At 37.2% G+C, this 16,775-nt stretch overlaps 1 protein-coding gene and 1 long non-coding RNA gene across 13 annotated transcripts in view; one reads left to right on the plus strand and one right to left on the minus strand.

Annotated features, from left to right (window-relative positions):
* The window catches only part of MAPK10 (mitogen-activated protein kinase 10), a 166,111-nt gene that overhangs the window by 80,917 nt on the left and 68,419 nt on the right, over nucleotides 1-16,775 (plus strand). For 11 of the 12 annotated variants that reach the window (XM_027652835.1, XM_027652836.1, XM_027652838.1 and 8 more), the window contains 2 exons: nucleotides 2,060-2,131; nucleotides 11,284-11,453. In XM_027652835.1, the coding sequence (XP_027508636.1) occupies nucleotides 2,060-2,131; nucleotides 11,284-11,453 (242 nt within the window). Of the gene's footprint in view, nucleotides 1-2,059; nucleotides 2,159-11,283; nucleotides 11,454-16,775 lie in introns of all 12 variants that reach the window. The other variant, XM_027652847.1, reaches the window with a different exon arrangement.
* On the minus strand, nucleotides 4,288-13,340 carry LOC113951640. The gene is made up of 3 exons (XR_003529219.1): nucleotides 13,274-13,340; nucleotides 4,938-5,003; nucleotides 4,288-4,561 (listed from the first exon to the last, which is right to left on the minus strand). It is a non-coding gene; the product is annotated as an uncharacterized LOC113951640 (long non-coding RNA).

Below are 16,775 nucleotides of genomic sequence, written 5' to 3' on the forward strand. Positions count from 1 at the left end.
CACAGCAAATGCAGTGAGAAACCAAATTACCCCAATTTTCTTCCCTTCCTTTCTTCACTTACCACTACTAGTTTCTTTCTTGAATGTGGTGTGTTATAACCATATATTGATCATATTGGCATTTCAGTCATTGATTATTATAGCAATATAATGCATCATGCCAGTGTATATAAGCGCAGCATGACAGTGTAACTATCTTCTGGCTTTCCAGAAATCACTGGCAATATGACTAATGACAAAAGCTTTTTTTTTTTTTTTTTTAAAAAAAAGTATTCTTTCTTCTTGTTTCAACAGAAACTAATATAAACCCACTGTGGAGTGTGAGACTCTGGTAATGACTCACTGGGCAATGAGACAGCAATCTCAGACATTGTAACGTGATGCAGAAAAGGTCATGAACTTGCTTTCATAACAGGATTATTCATACGTTCATTCATTAAAAATTAAACTCGTATGGGAGCATGTGATGCATTGAAGTTGGCAAGTACTGGCGAATACTTTCTTGCAGTTTCTTTGGTCCTGATCAGTTGGTGCGAGTTGAAGTCACTCCAGATTAAGTCTTGTCTTATTTAGTGCCATTTACACCTGAAGTTAATTAGTTGTTCCTGTTGGAGACAAGTAGCTACATAGTGTTTCAGAATCATGGCTTTATCTTCATGCAGTGATGGTTGGATGGTTGCTTTGTTTTGATTTTTAAGTCTCTCTAATGACCTTATGTTGAAAAGAAAAACATGAAGTTATATATTACTTATTTCATCTTACCTAAGAGTTGCTTTCCTTTTTAATTGTACTGTTAAAAGTTTGTTGTTGTTGTTGTTGTTTAGTGTGTTCAGTTTGGGTGGTCTTTTTGGAATCATGCAGAAAAATTGATGTGCTTCAAAGTCTTGTGACACAGATACCTATTCCAGCTTGATAGCATTGCTGTGGTTTGGTTTGTTGGGTTTTTTTTCCATTGATGTCCGTGCTAGAATGCAGCTAGGAAAGGATTGGTTAGTCAGAGCTGAATGTGGTACTCTGGAATTAAGCTAAAACAGCTATAATAGGGCACACAGGGAGGCCTCTCTAGTCTAGTGTAGGACTTCCTTGGCCAGTATCAGATGCCTGTGAAAGAATCTGAAAATGGGGTGAGCATATAGTGGCAGACTGTGACTCAGAGTTGTCTCGAGTCAGGGATGATATTTTTGAGGTCAATAGCCTTTAGCAGAATACTTCTTATGTGAATTTGCCTAATCATATTAGTACTTATGTTGACTTCTGACTTCCACAGCAACATGAGATAGGGAGTTTCACAGTGATAAAGGAGCATACAAAGATGTCTCTCCTATTGGTGATTCTAAATCTTTTTTTTTTTTTTTGATAACATAACGTGATGCCACAAAATTTTTTCATTAAAAAAAAGGAATGGGAGCCTGTTTTCATTTTTAAGTATGCCACTCATTTTGTGGATCTCCAGCATATTTCCGCTCAGTTCTTTTACAGGCTAAAAAAAATTCCCGGTCTGTGCAGTTGTTTCATGTATGGAATTTGTATGTGCTTGAGCCCTTTATACTGCCTTTTACTGTAGCTTTTTTAGTTGTATAATCTTAAGATGAGAACCAGAACTACATTCAAAAAGTGGTTGTGCCATGGATTTATATGATGATGTAATTAATCTTTCCATTTCTATAACTTTCCTAATCTTTCTCAACTTAGGACTTTTTTCTTTCCTCCCTATAACAATAACTGTCTCCCATTCCCACATTGTTTAAAACATTATTGACCTGATTTTAATTTTTTGTTGGTGTAGGAGTATACCAGTGAGATGATAAACTTTGAGATAATGACATCAGTTACTGTAAAATTTTAAAGATGTAACCAAGTAATATTTGAAGCCATAACCTTGGTGAGCATCAGAAAGAATTTAAATCCTATTTACAGTTCAGTGTTCCAACATTTCTTTTGTCCATGAGCTGGACAGCAGCTCAGGTTGGGTTTAGAATCCAAATGTAGCTAGAGCTGCATTGTACTTGCACATCAGCAGACAGACAAGATTTCTTTGTCTACTTTTCTTTAATTGCAGGTATTTATGAGCCGCCATTTCTTGTATTATTGTGGTGAACCTACTCTGGATGTGAAGATTGCCTTTTGTCAGGTGTGTGTTCCTTACAGGTAAAACAAGGTACAGTATATACTTGTACTTCATTTTTGCAATTCATACTATAATAAAAGAAAAATAGAAGTGAATTTCAGAAGCTTACTGCGAGTAACTGGTTATAAGAAAGTGAATAAATAAAAAAAAATAGAAAAATGCATCACAAAAATTACTTTTCTATTTACTTTTAAGTTTATTTTGTAGATTCATGTTAATGTAATTTTTTAAGGGAAAAATAATGGCGCAGTTTGCAAACACAAAAAAAAATGCAAACTAAAACTATTTTATCTTAGCCTCTAGGGTTTTTTGAGACAGAGCCTTTTACATTGTAGCCTATGACTGTAATTTTTTGTCCCTTAGTTTACCTTTACTGGAAGTGTAGGGAAGGTAATTAAAATTGTGGTGTTTGTTTTGTCTCCCATTGAACTCCATGTGCTATGCAGGTTCCAGAGTCGTGAGACTGCACAATAGCCAATTCTGTATTTCTACATTACCCTTGAAATTGCTTGGTCACAATACATGGAAGTCTACAAGGCTGAGACTAAATCAGTGATGCAAAGAAAAAAGCTTATTGATTTGTCCAGTTTTTGATTCTCTTGGTTAAGTTAGCTAGCATATGTGTATGTATATGCGTATTTTTTCACTCGTGATTGAAAGATGATTTTTTTTGCTCACTTTTGTACAGTCTTTTGTGCATGAATTCTGTCCCTTCATAGTTTAGGGGTTTTTTTTTTTTTGGTTGGTTGGTTGGTTGGTTTTTGTTGGGGAGGTTTGTTTTTTTTTATGAGATGGAACACTGATGTAACACCAGTAGTCTAACTCACTCGGGGGACATAAGGAACATTCTTCAATTTTGAGGGTGAGAGTGATGCTGCATTCTTAGAAATTACTTCATGATAAACACTATTTCTTGCCTTTTATATTACATTTGGTGTTCAAGTAAGTTCAAGTAAGTTTAAGAAGAAAGGGCTACTACGTGTATGTAAGCATTTAACACAAAAGAGTGTCAGGTGTTGGAAGGTTTGCTTTACGTTTTTTAACTCTGAAGTACTAAATACTTGTTCTTCTGAGAAGGTTGGCTCTGGACTAAGTATCATCAGTTCTGGGGTGGATCTTGGCTATTCAGTTTGATAATCTGTCTAACTGTCTTCTCTTTTTTATCTTCTGTTCTTTGTGTGATATGTTCAACTGGCTTAATTCTTCCATGGTTTTTGAGAGAAGGGATTTTGCTAAATATAGTATTTTTGTAATGTTTTGACAGTTTCGTACAAAAAAAAAATTTGCAAAAATTGCAAACCAGGTTTTTTTTCTCACATTTTATGAAAAAGATGTTATTGATGAAAATGTTACTTTCACTATGCATAAAAGAGTTTTTTGCATAGCTCTGCTGCTGACTTTCCTCTCCCTTTTACTTAGACCAAAACAAAGCTACACAGAAACATTTCTGGTTTACACATGCAGAGAGGAAATGTACTCTAAATCACTTCCTTTTACATCTAGTTCTCATTTAGTCTTGGCCTCAGTCAGTGCGTGGCTGCGTGGAGCCAATCCTTTCTGTCACTGCACTCCAGGTTCTTGATTTACTGGAGACATTCCTTTTCTGTTACCATTACTTGATAAAAGGTGTTCAGAGGAACACAGAGAACCAAATGTATTCACAGTGTCTTTATTAAAGTGTATATGATGAAATCAACAACATTTTGGATGCATTTTTTATCGCTGAATGAAATAGATTCATTTTTAATGGCTGCAGAAGGTGCCTAGAGAGGAGTCATCCAATAAATGCACACAAAGATATACTATGCTGATATTGCAGGAAACAGGATTCTATTCTTCAAGCACTTGTCACACAAATACCTTTTTCAGGGTCTTGAGATCTTCACATTGATTCTCTTGCAGATAAAAGCTGGTTTAAGCCTGTTTCTTCTCATCTAACATAGTTAGATGTTGCTGTTGATGTTGCTTTCCTCTGTTTTGGCCACAGATCCACAGTGGGTCTTTGCTGGTTTTCTGTTTCTGGAGCTGTACCTGAGTCAGATGTTTGCAAACATATTCACAGTAGCTTTAACACCTAGTCTCAAATCTTTCTTTTCCATATTTTTGGCTACATTTTTTATTTGGATCATTTATGTTGTTCCTGTCCATAAAGAAACCTCAGTCTCTAGTCTGTGTTTCTTGGTCAGTTCTTTCAACCCTGCCTTCTTCGGTACAATGGCCAGGGTTGGATATCATCTGTGTATCAACATTTGAGTTCTTCAGGCATCAAGGGAACAAGGAATCATTTGAACTAGTTGTTTTGTCGTGCAGACACTCACATATTGGTCATCTGTTTGAAATCTGGCCTGGAATGAAGCATGCACTTTTGGGTCACAGGGACTTCTGAGCAACATGGGATACCACAGTTATAAATGAGCTCTGAAAATTTTGTGCCTGTAAAAAAGAAGGAATTAAAAGTTGATAACACTCAGTGAACATGCTGAGGACAAGTGAAGAATAAGTAAGTAGTGCTTGCTTCGTGCTTTGAGTAGATAAAATTGAAAAGAAGAGAGAAGGCAGACCCAATGCTTCATGTGTAATCAGAACTAGGTGAGCTGATTGTTTTTTGGTATCTCAGTTAAAAGAGGTTAAACAAGGACAGTGTTTAAACAAAAAAAACCCCCAAAATAACCCCCCCCCAAGACCCAAAAACCAGCACTTACATATATTGTACTCCATCTAATAAGATGTTTTATATGATGTGTTAAAATAGAGTGAACAAAGCAAATGTATAAAGATCAGTGACTAACCAGTCGTTTGCAGGGCTCACCTGGCTACTTGAAAGGCAGACTTCGTAAAGGAATGTAGATTGTGTCTGGGATCTAGGGCAGGGCTACTGGAGAGAGATTAAAAGGAGGCAGAGAATTAACATTTAAATCCCACTGAAAACACACAAAAATCAGGAAGACTGGCTGCCTAATACAATCCTTACAGGATGAGAATGAGGTGGAAGAATGGAGAACTGTGGTGTGATAGGGCTGGTAAGATCAAAACCTATAATATTACATCCAAACACACACACACAGAGGATGAAAAACCTACTTTCTGTAGAAGCTTTGATCTCTATCTGTGGACTTTTGAGTAGAATAAGTGAGAAGTCTGTCTTTCTGGTGAGAAAAATAGACATAATTTCTGCCGTAAGTGTGGCATATACAGAATACATGATTAAAAATACTTTAGTAGGTCTTTCTGTGCAAAGATACTCTTTATTTCCCAAGTGACGTTTTCTGTGGCCATGCAAATTGACACAGCAAAACCTGTGATTGTTAAATCCAAAGCAGAGGGCTCAGTAAATGCATGTTTATCTCAGAATTCTGACACTTGAATCTTGTGAGAAAATTACAGCTGTGCAAGTGGGAGGATAGCCATTAAATTAATAGTGTTGTTGCCTTAGCTGATGCTCAGGAGTGAGCAGGTCTTGCCTCTGTAGAAGTTTTTGAAGCTGGCAAGAAGACTGAGGGTTTTACCATACTTGTGAATTTCAATTTGTATAATCTCAGCATCTGACTTTTAAGGTCAAATTGTATCTTTAAGATATTATCCTTTTGGATCCAGAGGGAATCAAAGGCAGCATCCACCTCTGAAATGTGCTCTTGTCTATACCAATCTCTTTGCCTGAGATGGGGTGGAGGTGTGGGGGCCACTGGTGAGCTGTCAGGATTGCTGGCTCAGAACAATCTCTCTGTCACATCCTGCTGGTCTTTGGATGCTGTGTCAGCTGCAAATTAGGAGGCAGCCTTCCATCTATTTCTTTTCCTCACCTGCCTTTACACAAGTGGAGTCATTTAGCTGATTTCAGTAGCCTTGAATCCTAGCACCCTGGAAAGGCTGTCCCTGTAGGTATTCCTGTGGGCAGGCAGGGAAGGATGCTATGTGGAGGTCAACTTTCCCCTCCACTGACACCTGCTAACAGGTTCTGTGACAGCACTCATTGTCTTGGAGATGCAAAAGAGAACAATTTGTCTTAAACTGCCATTAGTGTGATTTGTATCTATAAAAGACAAAATGGATGAGATACTGAGCTGTGAGAAATTGTGATATTTTAGGCTCATCAATAATAGAAGGAATGGTGTTCAGAAATAAAGGTCTACCTGTGAAATATAATAAATATGGTTATTTTGTAGGATAGAAATAGGCAAATAAAATGGGATATCAGGAAGCAATTCACCTCGTAATACAGAAAATAACATCCTTTCTTTCTGTTGTGCTTTTTAACCTTCTTGCTGTCTGTGCTCTGAAAGAAAAAAATGGAAAGAATACCATTTGTAACTGTGTGAGCCACTAAGTTATTTAAGTTTCACTGAACTTTTAAGTAATTGTTCTTTGAAAGCAAAATATATATGCTCACTAAGCATTTAGTAATGGTGAGAGTATCTTTTTCCCTTCAGCTCAGATGTTTCAGTCTTGACAATTTATTTTCTGTCCTTCACAATTGGTTGAATATGAAGCAAACATCATTGCAGATGTGTGCATTATGTTTTCATGGCTGAAAAACTTTCACTTCTCTTTCCCTTAACTTTCTCAGGATGGAGGAAAGAGAATGGCACTGGGGAGTGGGTGTGGGGGTGTGTGTTTTCAGTTTTGTCTAAAAACCAAAGTAATGGTGCTTACATTTTTGTATATGTGAAATGAAAGTTAAGTTCCTATCAGTGTTGAAGCAATGTAATTCCATTGTCTAAATAGTTATGAAAAACAAGAACAAATGGCACTCCAATGCTTACTTTGTCTCTGAGGAATAATCTTTCACATTATGCAAAGGTCTGTGAAACTTAGATGTGTTCTGTTCAAAGTGAAAAGAGAGAAATTTGCTTTTGTTTCACATCTGCAGCATTTACTATTACTTTGGGGCCCCAGTATTGTAGCTCACCCAAGGTCATTTAAAGTTCACCTGAAAATTTGTCTCGCTGGAATTCACTTTGCTGTATGAAACCTATACACCTTTTCTATGATATCCTGAGAAGCAAACCCGATTGCCATGTGTTACTATAAACTTCCTTCCCCCATCTAATTCTGAATGAAGTGCTAGTTCTTACTTTCTTAAGTTGTCAGTGTCAGTCTCATTTGAGAGAAGTTTCTGGTTTAGGTGTTCATACAGAAGGGTATATACTGGAAATTCCTAGCCTTGAGTTCCTTTCTGATGCCAGATAATCAAAGCTTTAACTGTAGCTGCCAGTACAGAACTTGTAAACATTATGCAGTAAAACCTGAATCTGAAATAGCTTAGTGGTGTAGATGGAGGGCAAGGAAAGGAGGGAAGGGGATATTTTTTCTATACCAACACCAAGGCTTCTCGAAGGGGTTTGAGTGAGCACTGAAAACGTAACAGAACAAGACAAAAATGTAGTGTGCAGGTTTCTTTAAGATGAGTTATGTGGATTTGAAGAAGCATTTCATCAGGGTTTGAAACTAGAACTAATACTGATGTGCTCTATAAAGACTATGAATTTCCTTGCTAATGGGAAAAGGTTTTTTACCTTAATTTTAGAGTAAAACAAAACTGCTGTTTCCTTGTCCTCATTAAGAAGTGGCTGTTGTATCAGCTTGAAGATGGTTTGTTGATTATGTGTCATCTTGGTTTGGGGATCTGATCAGATGTGATTAATCCAATAACGCTGTTAATTTATTGATTTAGGGATTTGATTTAAGTTAGGATCATGACAAGGATACTTATATCATTCATCTCCTGGTTCTTATGAAAGTAAGCAGTACATTGGGCTGTAGCAGTAGGCTTATGTTTTCATTTTGCTTATTTAGGCTTTGGAAAAATTGGAAAATATGGGGTTATTTTGTAGTTTTTTTAGGAGTGTGAGTTTTAAAGTGAGGAGGCAATCTAGTAGATGATCTGGAAACTGTTCAGCCTGTCCACAAAGCTGAAGTGTTTGTCACTCAGTAGAGGCATTCTGCTTGAAGTTAACTTCAAACTGAATCAGAAGTAATGTTCGGTGTTTATGTTTTTGGTTTTGTTTTTTTCAAATACCTTATGGTGCACAGATTCTTAAGTACACAGAAAAATATTAATCCAAAAAGAAAAGAAAGACTCCATGAAAAATAAAACAGTCTTTACCTTTTCTACTCGCACACTGTTAGGAGCAGATTGTTATAGGAATGATCTGTGTAACATAGACGAGAGCTGCTCATCAAGACATTTGCGTGTTCTTACCAGTTGTGGTTTTCTGTGTCCCATGACTTTAGTTGCTGTTGGCTGAAGCAATTACATTTGCTAATTATCCATATAACCGAGGTACTATAAGTGGTGGGTTTGAGCTGTTTTAATTAAGATTTAAAATAAACACCTGCTGGAATTGTTATGGTTCAGAAATCGCACTGTAGGGAGCATGAGGTTCCTGAGACCAGTAATTCACACAGTTAGACTAACTTAAAAGCAAGAAATTTTGATGTGCACACAATTCTAAATGTAGAGTGATAAAATATCTGTTCCCATGTAGCTCCATACCACACAACAAGCTGTCAGGTAGTTTGGGAGTGAGGACGCAAACAAGTTGTGGCAGGCCTGGCTCACCCAAGCCTTAACACAGTTATCAAATGTGTTTAAAAAAGTCTCTGTATCTGTGCTTCCAGGGGAGCTGGCTATGAGTCAGGCTCACTAAGGAATGCAATTTTTATGCTGACACTTTATATATAAACATTGGTTTCAGACTAATGGGTGTTATTGCTGAACATCTCATGCATTGTTCTGATAATGACATCAGAAAAAACCACGCTCCAAATGTTTGTGTCTAGCCAGAGGGAGCTGTGAAATTCTTGTCTGTCAGGAGCATATTTTTTTTTAAAAAAAAGCCTCTCAATCCCAGGTCTGGTATAAATATCTGGGCTAGCCAAATTTATGCATCTCTCTTCACCTAATGGAATAAATTTGAAGACTAAGACTACATAGTGTGAATCAGACACAGTCTGTCTTGCAATGACAAAAATTCAAACCTGTTGTGGAATCATTTCACTGTCTGTAACCTTCAATTTGCCTCTGTGTCAGTGTCCATAAAACTCTCACTTTCTGTCTTAGGTCAGGGTTTCCCTCCCCCCGCCACATCTGAATAAAAAGTGTATGTAAAGTTTCTAATTGGTCTCCTGAAATCAGATTTTGTGTTTGAATGAAGAGCTACATTTATTAAAATGATTCAAAGTCTCTAAATGAATTGGTTAGGATGAACCAGTGCTGTCCAGTGACAATGGGCCTTCCAGGGAGATAATGGACAGAAAAATAATATTAATTGTCCTAAGGCAAACCTGACAATCCAAGTTCTCAGCAAGGTCAGTTATCTGTTTTTAATGACCAGCTTCATGGAACGCTTCAGTGATGTTTTGTTCAATTGAAAGAGTAATACAATCCAAATCAACTTTACTTTTTTCCTGGCTCCGTCAAAATTGAACTTAGTAGTCCACAGACACATAACAAGGCTGATTCCGACGGATTAGTGGGAATGGGGGAGACCTCCAGGCTTTAGGCTGCTAGCCCATTACCTGCGAGGTGAATGCCCTTCCCCCCGCCCCAGCACGTGGCCCTGCGACCCCGCAAGGAGCTCACAGACCACCAGGGAGGGACGGACGAAAGAGGAAGTTTATTGTGGGGTAGGGGTTTATAAGGCTTTCAGGAGGGTCAAAAGGGGACCAATCACAAGTTCAGGGTCACATAGAAAAAACCATCAGGTGAAGGGTCAACAGCCAATAGAAAGGGGTTAACAAAGGCCAATGGGAAACATCTCAGGACACCTTCCCAGGACACCTTGTGTGGGAGCACAGGGGATGTTGGGAAGAAGATCAGTGACTCTGCAAAAAGGTAAAAGCCATTTTAAAACCTGTTTAAACCACCTTAAAAACTTCAGTTTCTGTAACATTTGAACTGCTCTCATTTTCTTCACTAATCCATCTCTGACAGGACTTCTTCCATCCTGCATATGGCAAATCCATTGCCACAGCTGATTATTCAGATTTTTGGGGGAAAAGGAAGAAATTTATAGTAGAGCAATTAAGAACATTTAAAAGCCGTGTTTGAAAATAAATGCACAGACAGAGGCACATCTTTGCTTTTCCTTATCAAAGGCATTTGGGAAAGTGTTGACTTTCATAACTGAATTGTCAACTATTTGAGGATATATCTGTTGTAATACATTGAACTTTTGCGTTCTGTGCTCAACATCATAGTATAGAATCCTAAATTAAAAGCATCTAATTCTGATTTTTATCTCAAATTGCTGTGTACTTTGCTCCATATTCCTAAGGGAACTGAACTCTGTAGTAGTCATAAAATGGTTGTAATGTAGCTTTCTGCATGGTGATTTTGCAAATTTGGGGGAGTTTTTCTAATTTTGTAAAAATTAATAATTTTTAATTTTACAATTTTGAGGAGGAGCACTGCTCTGCAGTGCTAGCTACAGTGCAAGAATAAACTTGGTTTTGTGTAATGAAGATTGGCATTTGCTTGGTACTAATGCATTTACTAGGTCATGAGAGCAACTCTCCTGTCCTTAGGAACTTAGAACTTTGGAAGAACTCCAAACCTTCTGAATACTCTCCGTGATGCTGAGCCATGTTGGGTCGCAGTTTGGACTCATAAACTGCTCCGTTTCTTTTGCAACTCCTGTTGAAATGTTCTCAAGGCCTTTCTTATGCTCAGAGAAAGTTTTAGCACTTGTGAATACACTTATTTGCTCTGTCTAACCGATGATGGAGAGTCTAATTCCTGTTTCTTGTCCCACTTCTACATTGATGTAAGTCATCTTATTTTAAAATGAGGTATTTTTTTCAATACAAATGAGAATGCAGAATCTGCAGGAACTTATAAGCCACTAGTCATAAAGCAGCAGTAATGGCAAGCAGAGACCAGCGGTTGACAGTTACTATGTCGCAAACATCAGCTGGAGAATTGACTAGTTTCTTTAATCAGTGGCTTCTTACAGTGACTTGCTGCATGAAGGGTTTGATATAGTCTTTGATAGCATTTGAGGAGTCATGTAGATCTATGACAACAAGCCTAAAAGGGCAGGAATTTATATTGAGAAATTAGGCTGGCAGTGTTTTATCAGTATTCTTATGTTTTACCAACCTTGGTTCCTCTCTTTTTTCCACTCCCTCTTCCCTTCCCTTCTTCTGTACAACAGGGATTTGGGAAACAAGTGGATGTGTCATATATTGCCAAACATTACAACATGAGCAAAAGCAAAGTTGACAACCAGTTCTACAGCGTGGAAGTAGGTGACTCGACCTTCACAGTTCTCAAACGCTACCAGAACTTGAAACCCATTGGCTCTGGGGCTCAGGGAATAGTTTGGTAAGTATCAGCAGTTTCTCTTATGCTTTTAAATAGATTTGTGTTTTGCATTTCTTCACAGTTTGCTAGCCACAGACGTCATCTAAAATTGCAAAAATAGCAGTCAGGCAACAGACGTCCTGAGGCAGAAGGAGCCCAGTGGTTTGCTAATAAATTCTCCAGCTGGTGAGAATGATAGCACTAGGTTTGATTCTCCACATAGCAAAATGTAACTAGCAAGAGAGCAGGAGAAAGATGTTATCATAATTGACAACTGTGGCACTATTTCCAGAGGCGGTGCAGATAATATCCCAAGTAAACCCTGTAATTTTAGTATTTGTACAGTAAAAATCACTGAGAGCAATATAGAAACTTGTCACATCCCATAGCATTCTCAAGTATTCAAAGTGGAAGCTTTTTGAATCGAGGTAGCTGCCAATGTTTCCTTAATTTCTTAAAAGTGATGTTTCAGTGATACGAATAATGGGAACCAAAGACACAAATTCAGTAGCTCTGCTAAATAATGGAAAAGGCTTATGCAATTCAAAATTAGTATGTTACAAAGTTGTGATATCCTGGTTGGCTTTTATATCTGTGTTTTTAGATAGGGCTTTTAAATTTCTGTGCCTTGTGTTTAAATGTCTCTGTGCAGGCATTTGTTAGCTGTTTAATTATGAGGCATTAGGGTAATTAAAACAATCTTTTATCTATAACTTCATCAGAGATGGAGTCTTAATTCCATCTGTCATCTCTATCACTGCTTTTTTCTGGCTTTGATATGCTGTGGGTTACCTTACAGGTGGAGGCAGTGGTAAAGCAACAGGTTCCTTTAAACTAGTGGCACATGGACTTCTGTGAATCATTGGCATTGGCACTGTAATTGGCAGTGTATCAACACTGACAACACATCCTTAGGTCTTAGTCTATCACTTCCACTGTTTGATATACTTTGAGACCATGCAAGTCCAAAGACTGATCTAAATTATTAAGTACCTTATTTTGTATCTTAAACACTAAAGGGCTAAGTGGTAGTTTAAAATCAGTTGAGTTGAGAATTAATAATATTAATTTTCCACTATTTTTCCAAATCCACATATAGCAACAGATTGTTTTTCTTCCTACTTACTATTCTCTATTCGCTTTACAGGCAGATCAGTTCTTGTTGAACCTCTCTGCAACTGAATTGCTGTCATGGTCAATTATGAGCAGCAAAACCCCATAGAAGTTAAGCTAAATAAAATCAATAGCACGCTGTGAATTTTTCCCTCATACTATGAGTTGACAGCAAAAATTAAGAATCTCTCAGGAAATAAAATCTAAACAGAAAACATGTGAGTTCAAGAGAAAGTTAACATAAGTCCCTTGAAATGGCTGAGCAGTGTGGAGAGGCCATAAAACACCTTGTACAGTTTGATGATACAGATATAGAAGTATTACACGATAGATGGGAAAGACAATAAGTATTTTTCCTTAGTTTGTGTTACATTGTAATCTCCCTTTTGTGAGGCATAATTTACCAGAGATACAGTAACCATCTACAAACAAAGCATGAATAATCAATAATGAACTAATTAATTAATGAAAAAACAGTTGTGAGATAAATACATGTAGTTTAGCTAAGAGAAAACAACACATAATGAAAAACCTCTTGAGTTGTGTAAGTTTCTACTTGCCTAATAGTAATAATTAGATAGTAATAATAAGTTTACACAGTAAATGTTAATAGTATAAGTTTCTACTGTAGAAACTTAAACTTATTTTAGAAGCTGTAGCTATTTTGATGGGTATAGAGTTACATCTAGAAAAAGCTGATGAAAGGAAAAAAAATACTGAAAACCTACCTATTTGTGGAGTGCTGCTTGCTCTGGCGGGGAACTATTTTGTCCTGCTTGTCTTGTTTTTTTGCAAAGAACCCAGATGTACCAAGAGGTAATTGGAGAGCCAGAGGGAGGTGCAGGAGTGACCTGGTGCTTTTCAGGCTGCTCTGGAAGTGGGTGTTACAGGGTTCCTGGGCAAAGCCACAGAGTACTGAGATCTTTCTCATACAATTCTATAAATAGGTGTCAACATAAACAGAAGACTTTCAGCGGAAACTAATTTATGTTGTGGAACAGAAGCAGGCACAGGAAGCAGAGAATGTGGTTATAGAGAAGTGGGGACTTGATTTCACTTGATTATTCTGAAAATTACATCAAAGACAAAATTATTTTCTTGATATGGCAGCATTAAAGATATTAAGGTCTCCAGGAGATGATAATTTATTAAATTACGTGAGAAAGAGAAAACTACATGGTGTGATTGTTATAATTGTCATTGTGCCCATGTGAAATAATTATAAACTCAGTGAGAAAATGGTATTGGCTATAGAGACATAGTACATTTGGTATCTATGCAAATTAGTCTTTGGGAGCTTTCAATGAGTTTTGTGTTAACTATGTTCACAAAATTATTTTTGCCAGCTGAAAGAAAGATATAAATAGCTGCTTGGAATCTCTTGAGCAGGGAAGTTCCTCTTTGCCCTACAAAAACTACTCAATATGAGTGTAGGCTGCTTGCTTACTGTACATCACGCTGACATCAGTGAGAAAGACTATACAGGCTGTGTTTGCATATGATTATCATGTTGTTACAGGCATGATGACAATGGGACATAGCTGAAACAGAGCTTGTAGTTTATTAGACCAAGCTGTAGTTTTAAAAACTGTGCAAGCTTTTAACCACGCTGTGATAGAAATAAAAAACAGTTTTCTGAGTTTAATGAGATACGTGCCAATTAAACCACTGATTGAAGAGGTAGGTGATACACCTCTGCAGTGTTAGAAGGGAGTTGGCAACTACTTTATTTTGCAAGGGGGACTGAGAGAGACAGATCACTTTCAGCCTGCATTTGTGGCTGGTTTAGGTGACGATGGATGGAGAGGAATTCTCATATTCTGTAAAATCAACAGAAATATGCTGATGTTGGAGTGGGTGTTTCTTTGTGTTTTAAATGAATGCTTTTTGCCTGGAAGCAAGGTAATTGATCTGTAGGTTTTCTGCTGTGGTTTGCAAGCTATCATTTTTTATGTTGCTTGTGATGTTTTTGATACTGTCTGTGATGTCTAGTAAAATTATGTTGTACAGAAATATTTCAAAAGCAGTTTGAAGGGGCTCTGATAATTTTTGAGTTTATGATAGAAGCAAGGGTGAAGTCCAAGTTTTTATGGCAGATAGGGAAGACATCACTTACAGGCTTGAGGATACAAGTAATTAAAATCTTAGAAGTAGCTTATGAAGACGTTTGACCTGGTTTATGACCACGTTGGTGCCTCTACCTGTGTGCAGTATTAGGAGAAAGTGTTAGCTTTGAAAACAAAGTTGTCTGGGTGAACATCAAATAAATGGGTCTGATGATGCATTTCAGCTGAAATCCTGGATGTTTATCTTGCTCTTTTCTTAAGAGTAGACAGACTTTTATGCTGCGTAATGTTGAAATGTGGTCTAATGATGTGTCAGCTAGACCCAGGGGAGTGTTAACTGGGAAGTGCTTCATGCTGTCTAGTTTATGCAGGAACTTTTTGTGTGAGTAATGTTTGAGTGGGGTGTATGGGAGCAGGAATTATGGTTTTATGATAGTTTTGAAGAGTACTGGTAGCTTCTTAGTGAATGTGTTATAAATTTAGAAAGACACCTCATCTGCAGATATCGAGGAGACTGTATATATATTCCTGAAGTAGTAAATTGGGCAATGTATTGTGGGTTTTTTCCCTTGAATTAGTGGTTCGATTATATTTTTGAGCCTGAACATGAAGAAGATAGCAGAGCCTTTTTGTGTTCCCTGTGATAGGTAGAGCCTGCAAGTCAACAACTAGCGTGCTAAGTTGCCTAAGGATACTGTAGGTTGTCCTTTACTTTTTTAATTGTAATTTGGTGGTTGAATCTTAAGGAGCGCAGTTCCTGTCAGAACTGTTCGTATGTGGTGAGTTTGGTTACTTCCATTCCAGTTACACAGTTGCATCTCACACCTTGTGCTTAAGGTCCTGTTGGCTGGCACTGCAGATTTATCCTATTCTATTAAAGATTCTTCCAATTGTATCCATTAGTTCAACTAGTATTCTCTTTCTCGTACTGTTGTGTGCTTTGCTGATGTACTTTGACATTGTACTCCTGAGGAGGTTTTTGAAGACAGCCTTTGGAGAGTTTTACAAGTATGTTCTACGAGAGTAATGTAGGAAATAACTGTCAGTTTGTACTATGAACTACTGCTGTACTGTTAATGAAATAAGCATGTCAATTTAAACAAATTCTCTGATGTTTCCCAGTACTAATATCATCTCATACTGTGGCAACACATGGTGATTTTTAATTTTTTTTCTTCTCAGAACAAGTGGTTTAAACTATTGCCAGATTTTTTTTTTTTTTCATTTTGGGTAGTTCTTAAATGTTGAAATACTGTAACTTGAACTCACAGCAAGCTTCAAACCTCACTCGTTCATTTGTACATTGCAGGATTTTTCCCCAACTCCCAGTTTGCATTTTCATTGTAGTATTCTTTGGATTTTCTAGTGTGTCTACTCTGAAGTGCAAAAAACTTAATTGTATATATCTGGTTATCCACTGATCACCATCAGATGTACATCTGGAACAGAATGTTCTGCTTTGTGGTTCTAATATGCCTATGCTTTGATTCTTCAGAAAGATAGAAATTCTCCTATTGTATTTGGAATCTTGGATTACCAGCATGTGAATTTTAAGGTGCTGAGAGACTCCCAGTGGGTACAGCAAAGTCTGAGTATCTCTGTGGATTTGAGCTCCAGAATATGGAGTGAAAGTGCTTATTTAAGTTGGAAAAATTTTTGTTTCTTAAGGTTATATTATTAAAAATTGCATGTTAACACATGTTCAGAGTCAGTTTACTTGGATATGGAGTGAGAGAAAGAGATAATGTCTTCCAGTGCTCTTGCTAATGACTCAATAAAGAACTGAACTTGGATATATGAGAAACCAATTTTAGGGTTATAGAGAACTGTTGCCATATGACAAACTATACATAACATCTGAAAAATGTAATAAGTGGACTGTCTTTAAGAATAAGCAGATTGTAGTCCTTGTTTGCTTTGATTCCTACAACTTCTGCTATCTACTACTTCTACTATCTTTAATACAAGTGGGAAAGAAGCAGAAGAAAAGGTATATATCCAGTAGCAGGGAGATGCCCGAGTTTGGATGAAGACCCATTGAGAAACCTGAGATGTAATGTTTGAGCAAAAACTATTATTGTATCTTTTTTTTTTTTAAGATCTGACATGGAATTGCTTTACAAAAAATATTTCTCAATTTTTTTTGGTAATGTCCTTTTTCTAC

This window comes from Corapipo altera, unplaced genomic scaffold, assembly GCF_003945725.1.
Source record: "Corapipo altera isolate COAL_440 unplaced genomic scaffold, ASM394572v1 69, whole genome shotgun sequence".
In the NCBI taxonomy this organism is placed as follows: Eukaryota; Metazoa; Chordata; class Aves; order Passeriformes; family Pipridae; genus Corapipo; species Corapipo altera.